We start from the raw sequence: 6949 nt of genomic DNA on the forward strand, positions 1-6949 counted from the left end.
TAGTCCACTTCTGTATCCTTCCCTTCAAGGCTCAGGGGTCCAGGATTATCTTCTGTGTCTGTGTTAACTGGTTTCCCTTTTCTTTGTTGAAGAGCGTCTGTGCAGTCTTTCTGCCTAGTCTGCCTTCTTTCCGGCCACCCCCTATTTTTTTTTTTAAATATCTTTAATAGAGTGTATTACACTTACTGATTTTCTTATGTTGAACTGTGTTTGCATTGTGGAGATAAATCCCACTTGTATATACTATATAATCCTTCAATATGCTCTTGGATTCAGTGTCTAGCTCTTTGTTGGTTTTTGGTTTGTGTGTGTGTGTGTGTGTGTGTGTGTGTCTATGTTTATGTAGGAGAGAGACATATTTCTTTCCTGTTTTCAATGAAATTTCCTTGTTCTCTAATTTTTGTTATTCCTTTTGGTAATTTTTGGTTTAATTTGTTACTGATTTTCTAGTTTCTGAAGTTGTAAAGTTAGGTTGTTCATTAGAGATCTTTTCTTTTTTTTATCATGTAGCTAGTTAACATTGTAGACTCCATCTGAACTTTTGCTTTCATTAAATTTTAGCATGATGAGCTTTCAGTTTTATTAATTTCTAGGAATTTTCTGGTTTCTCTTTTGATTTCTTAGACCCACTAGATATTTTAAGACAAACTGTTAATTACCACATATTTATAATTATGTATTTACCAATTTTCTTTATGTTAACTGATTCTCCATTTCATTCCATTACCTTCTGAGAACATACTTCATATACAGTGAATTTTTGAAAATATTTTGAATGTATTTTGTGACCTAGCATGTGGTTTACCCAAGAGAATGATCTGTGCTCACTGGGAGAAAAAAAAAAAGTATATTCTAATGTTGCATGATATAGTCTTTGTGTGTCTGTTAAATCTAGTTAGTAGTTTTTATTCTTGTAGGTGATGTTGACTTGGTTCCTACTAATAACCACCCTTTGTATAACAGAACAAACTACTGGCCAGTCCTGGGTCACACTCAAGAGTCTTCCTCTTGAGGTAGTCATCACAGCCATTGTGTCAGTCCATCTCCTTGATGCTATTCCCTGTTTTTGCTGACCCTCTGCTTTTACACTATTATATTCTTCTTCAGGCATTGGTTCCTTCTGACAACATGCCAAAAGTACAAGAGACAAAGTGTGGGCATTCTCACTTCTGAGGAGTATTGCAGCTATAATTCCTCCAAGAGAGAGTTATTGGTTCTTCTAACCATCCTTGGTACATTCATTATTCTTCACCAGCACGACTCATATGCATCATTTCTTCTGTCTTCTTTATTCATTGTTCACCTTTTACACACATATGAGTCTATTGAAAATACAGCTTGTGTGAAGGGCACCTTAAGTCTTCAAAGTAACATCTTTGCTTTTTAATATTTTAGACAGTCTTTTGCAACAGATTGTCTAATGCAGTGCATCATCTGATTTCTGGACTGCAGCTTCCATGGGTGTTGATTGTGTAAAATGGAGTTATTGACACCTTTAGTGTTTTCTGGATTTATTGTGATGGTACTTATTGGTCCCCTTGGGAGGATTTTTGTTTTCAATATGTTGAAGTATAATCCATACCAAACACTGTAGTCTTTCATTTTCATCAGTAAGTGCTTCAGGTCATCTTCATTTGCATCTAGCACGCTGTGTCCTGCATATCACAGGTGGTTAATAAGTTTTCCTTCAATCCTGATGTCGTGTTATTCTTACATAGTTCAGCTTCTTGGCTTATTTGCTCAGCATGTAGATTGAGTCCATGTGCAGTACCCTCTTGTTCTGTTGAATGACTGCCTCTTGGTCCATGCACTAATTGTGCATGACCTCAGTTAAGTGTTCTGGAATTTTGGTAATGTTATCTATAATTTGGTATGGTCCACGTAGTAGTATGCCTTTGCATAGTAAGTAAAACACACAGGTAATTCTGGTATTCTCTACTTTTAGGCAAGATTCATGTGACATGAGGAGTGATATCCCTCATTTTATATCTTCTTCTGATTCCAGCTTGAATTTCTGGAGGTTGACTGTCAATGTACTGCTACAGCCTGGAGTAGTGGTTCAATATTTGCCAATTCATTCATGGCAGTGTCTTTATAGAACATAATTTCTACGAATAATGAGAGTCAATTATATCGTTTCTGTAGTTGATGATTATGTATTATGTATCTTTTACATTAATAAAAAGTCTTAACTGTTTTACTATTCTCCCTCTCAGAAGATCATTGTGTCATATTTCATAGAAGTTTGAGATACCATCAAACTGTCAATGTCCTACCATTGAGAAATCTACAAATTCTTTGCATGTCCATCATTTGGAGCTCTCTTGTTCAGTATTGTATCATTCCTGGCTAGCTCAGTGCCCACTGTATAGTAACATTTGCTGTTATAGTTCATCATCAGTGTGATATGGTAGTCACTTCTGAGCTGTTACAACAATAATTTATTATTACTACTACTGATACCATTATTGACAAGTGCAACTGAGATGGAAGAGTAGGATTTTCCCTATGATACTATTTTCACTCACATTCTGTTCTATTTTATTTGAAGCAGAAAGGAAAGAGGTAGTGTTCTAGGTAATATGTATAGAACCTGCATCTATTTTAACTATTCTGTAGCTCTTAGTTTGTAGTTAGATATAAAAACAAAATTACTTTACAAAATTTTTTTTTTCCTGCAAGAATTTCAATAAAGTTTTTTTGTAGCCGTGAATGTATCTGTAAGGATGATCTCTGTAGGTTTTATGTTGTTCTTGTTCGTGAAACAAGTGATTTTGACTTGTCAGTGTTTTATTCTTCATAAAAGGTTTACTGAAGTATCATTAACGCTTCCATCTTTTTTTTTTATTCCTTCAACTGTAAGTAAAATAACTTGCCTAAATCTAAAACATCTTATTCACAAAGAATACTATGTGCTGCATAATATTGAGGTCTAATATATCTGACTGGTTTATTGATCATATGCTCTTTTAGGAAAAAAGTAGATGGTGTGATTTCTAAGAAGGTTTCCCAAAAGATCTGTTACAGTTTTTAATAAGAAAATCGAAATTATGACTATTTTGCATGCCTTCCTGTGTAGACTGGAAAAGAGGAGAGTAGAAAGTTTCCATGGTTGTTATTGAATAATTTCCAGCACAACCCAAAGGTTCCTGTTGTACTTCCTAAATGTAAAGTTTTTGCTATTTTAGTTGGAAGATAGCAGGAATGTTCAGAAGCAAATGAAGACTTTGCAGAAGAAGCAAACCCAGATCATGAAAGAGAAAGTTCATTTGCAGAGTGAACACAATAAGGCTGTCTTGACAAGAAGCAAACTGGAATCCCTTTGCAGGGAACTTCAACGTCACAATAAGGCATTAAAGGTTAGTTGTTTCATTTTTGTTTTTAGTAAGTCATTTATTTAGCTGGTATAATCATGTTGTATATATTTAAAATAAATCCTGTCTTTCTTTGTTTCAGAAATCAGTTGTAATGGTAAATCACAGGTGCATTTATAGGGTTGTTGATGAGGGAAATACTACTTGCTTTACTATTATTAGTAGCTGGTGGTGCTGTGGTTAAGGCATTGGGTTGCTAACCACAGTTATAATCAAAACCACTGGCTGCTATGCAGAAGAAAAATGAGGCAATCTACTGCAAATATTTACAGCCTTGGGAATACTATGAGGATCACTATGAGTCAGAATGGACTCAATGGCAGTTTGGTTTTTGATTTTATTTTGAAGTCATATGAATTCACTGTAAATCTAAAACCATTTCTTAACATGCAAGTTTTTTTAATTCAAGGAAAAGCTTTATATGGGAACTTAATGAAATTGATGTTCATGTTCAAGCTCTACTGCTTAGAGCCTTGGTTTATGAAACTCAAACACATTTTCTGCTCATCTCTGGTGTAGTTAATTATAGATCTTTCTTAGGTAAAACATGGACAATGGACATGAAATGAGAAATTGTAGCAAGAGACTTGAGTCAGATTGAGTATGAGAAGAAAAACAAGCTGCTGAGCTCTTCAGTGGATGTTAATTGGCTAGATTTCCAAACTGTCCCATGTCAAGTGTTCAATTGCTAAATACGTTTGTGGTAGTACTTAACCTCAACTGATTATAAACGAAGGGAGAGAGAGCGTGTACTAAAACTAATTAGTATCCATAGGATAAAAAAAGAGCAGAGACACTGGGAAGAGTCTGCCTACCTATTTACAATAGGTACATGCTTGCTTTTGTGGTATTACTAAACAGGTGTACAGCTGCAGTATTATTTTGACTTAGTAAGGTCTCTAATCACATACTTCCATCTCAGCCAAACTCAAGAATATAGAACCACTTATGTATGAGATGGATCCTTACCTAGTATGAAGGTTTGTTTTTCTCTTTGTTTTTGAAACCTTGGATTCAGGTGTAATAAAAGTAAATTTCTTTTTTTCCATAGTTAGCAAACATTGTGATGGGACTGATTACTGTTTATGTAAAGGTATTTTGACAGTCATATGCTAGCAAAAGTTGTAGTACACTTTAAAGTAACAATTTCATATATCTCCTTCCCTCTGAAGAATGGAAGATGTGACCCAGAAAGTAAGCTGCAGGCATGGTTCTTTAGGCTCATCTAAGATGCTCTGCTTTATCAGTGAGGGTAGTACTTAGTACTTTTATATCATTATATATTATATATATATATTATATATATAGTACTTAGTACTTTTATATAATTATATTATATAATACAGAATATTTGCTTCATAACAGAATAGTTTATGTATCTGTTACTGTGTCATATACTTAGGAAAAGTATCTTGCCTTCCAGTTACAAGTAAGAAGGAGAAATTGTAGTTGAGAAGCAAAATTGAGGCAATAATAAATTAACCCACACATGAGAAACATATCCTTCTGTAGGATAATACCTTTAACAGAAATTATTTTGGATAATAAGGAAGAAAATATGCAGCAAGCAGCAGTAGAAGAAGAAGGTCATAAGGAAGCAACAGCACATTTCCAAAGTACTTTAAATGAAATTCAGGCACAACTGGAGCAGCATGACATACATAATGCCAGACTCCAACGGGAAAACACTGATTTGGGGGAGAAGCTAAAGAAGCTCATTGAACAATATGCACTGAGAGAAGAGGTAAAATCATGTTGTTTACTTAGACTCTACTCATTATTAGTAAAGATTTTTCACTGTTTATTGATAATTTAAAATTATTGTCATAGTACATTTTAAAACATTTGTTAAGATACAACATGACCAGAGCACTTATTGGGATCATCACTTAATGGTTACTGAATATGATTAAATGAGGTAATTTCTAGTGGATATGATAAATATTACCTGGCTTTCATATGATTCTGGTTGATGGTGATTTTTAACATAGTGTTAACAGTTTTTTTTTTTTTTTTAATTGTGATTTGCATGAAAATTTACAGAGCAAATACACTTTCCATACAGCAGTTCACATACACTTTATCTCATGACATTGACCACATTTAGCACAATGCAACATCTTCCCTCCAACTTTCTCCTGATAGTTACCTCTTCCCTGTGTCCATCTCTCCATGCACTCCTACCCCCTGAGCTGTCTCTCTGTGCCTGAGCAGCCCTTCTTTCTCTCATGCTTATTCTCTCCAAGGAGGTAAATTCTCAACTGATCATATGCCTGTCTATTGTTTGGCTGGAAGCCTTAGGTGTGTGTTCAATTCCAGACCTGAAGGGCAGCTAGGGGCCATAGTCTCAGTGGTTCCACCAGGCTCCCTTGGGCCAGTAAACCTGTGTTAACAGTTTTTAACATATAGATGACTTTTCCTCATCCAGACTAATAATAAATATTTGGCAGCAAAATATTCTCCATCTCAAACTTATGTGATAATCTGTACATACATAGGGCTATAATATTTACATCTAATATATCTGTTTATATCTACTACTATATCTAGTATGGAATTTGGGATTTTATACTGTTTGCGAGAAAAAGAACTACTTACGCGCTCATGGATGTAAAAAAATTTACTGGAAGAATCTCTGCCTGGTGAACTTGGTCTTTGGAAATGAGTTCTAGGCTTTTGCAATTATTTTACAAGATAGTGTGGAGGTTCAGAAATGTTTTCATGATTAAAAGAATATAAATGGAGATGACTGTGTTTTGTTGGGTATGTTTTCACCACAATAAAACAAAAAGAAAAAAGAAAAAAGGAAACCAGGTAACCTTCTTATTTAAGTTTGCTCACTTTTAGAGTCATGTTAGAGGTTTTGACTTTTCCAAAGAGTGCATCTCCTGTCTTTATAATACTTCAGTGTTGTACTTTTAGGTGTAAGTATTGCTGTAATAGAAGAACCATAATGTATAGTTCTAAAGGGCAGAAACTTAACTTTTCTCTCAGAGAAGGCTGTCCCTGGAAAATCATTGTCTCAGCTTCTCTAGCTTCTGAGTTGTTCAGTTTCTTGGTTTCTCCACATGGAATTTATGCTTGCTGCTGTTTGAGTCTATGTTGTTCTTTGTATTACTCAGGACAGATAGCTTTAGGACATGACTTACACCGAGATGACATCATTAGCATAAAAAGAAAATCCGATTTTCTTATGGGATTATATTAACTGGGAAATAGGAGTCCATTTTATATTTTTGGGGTAGACACAATTCATTCCATAAGTATATTGTACCCCTTATTAAATATGGTAATATAGTAAATATAGTCATAACAAAAATTATGGACATTTAAAAATGGTTTAAAAAATATAAGTTTTTTTATATGTGTATTCTACAACAAAAATGCTAAAAAATGTAAAATATGGTATTTGTGCAGTGCTCAGTTGAAGTTTTAAATAATTTTAAATTTATGGTTTTACACACATCTCTGAAAACTGTCGGTTTGGTTCTCAAAACTTGATTTTTCTAAGACTTTGTGTATTTTCAAAATTACTCTCCTTAATATTTTAACTTTAAGAATTTAATTAAAGAAAA

At 34.0% G+C, this 6949-nt stretch overlaps 1 protein-coding gene across 1 annotated transcript in view; it reads left to right on the top strand.

Moving 5' to 3' along the window:
- The window catches only part of LOC103211367 (gamma-taxilin-like), a 121579-nt gene that overhangs the window by 72244 nt on the left and 42386 nt on the right, over nt 1-6949 (top strand). Inside the window, exons 4-5 of the mRNA XM_007957317.2 lie at nt 3189-3359; nt 4924-5118. Coding sequence (XP_007955508.2) covers nt 3189-3359; nt 4924-5118 — 366 coding nt within the window. The remainder of the gene's footprint in view (nt 1-3188; nt 3360-4923; nt 5119-6949) is intronic.

This window comes from Orycteropus afer, unplaced genomic scaffold (assembly GCF_000298275.1).
Source record: "Orycteropus afer afer isolate SDZICR_OR568_19922 unplaced genomic scaffold, OryAfe1.0 scaffold00727, whole genome shotgun sequence".
Classification (NCBI taxonomy): Eukaryota; Metazoa; Chordata; class Mammalia; order Tubulidentata; family Orycteropodidae; genus Orycteropus; species Orycteropus afer.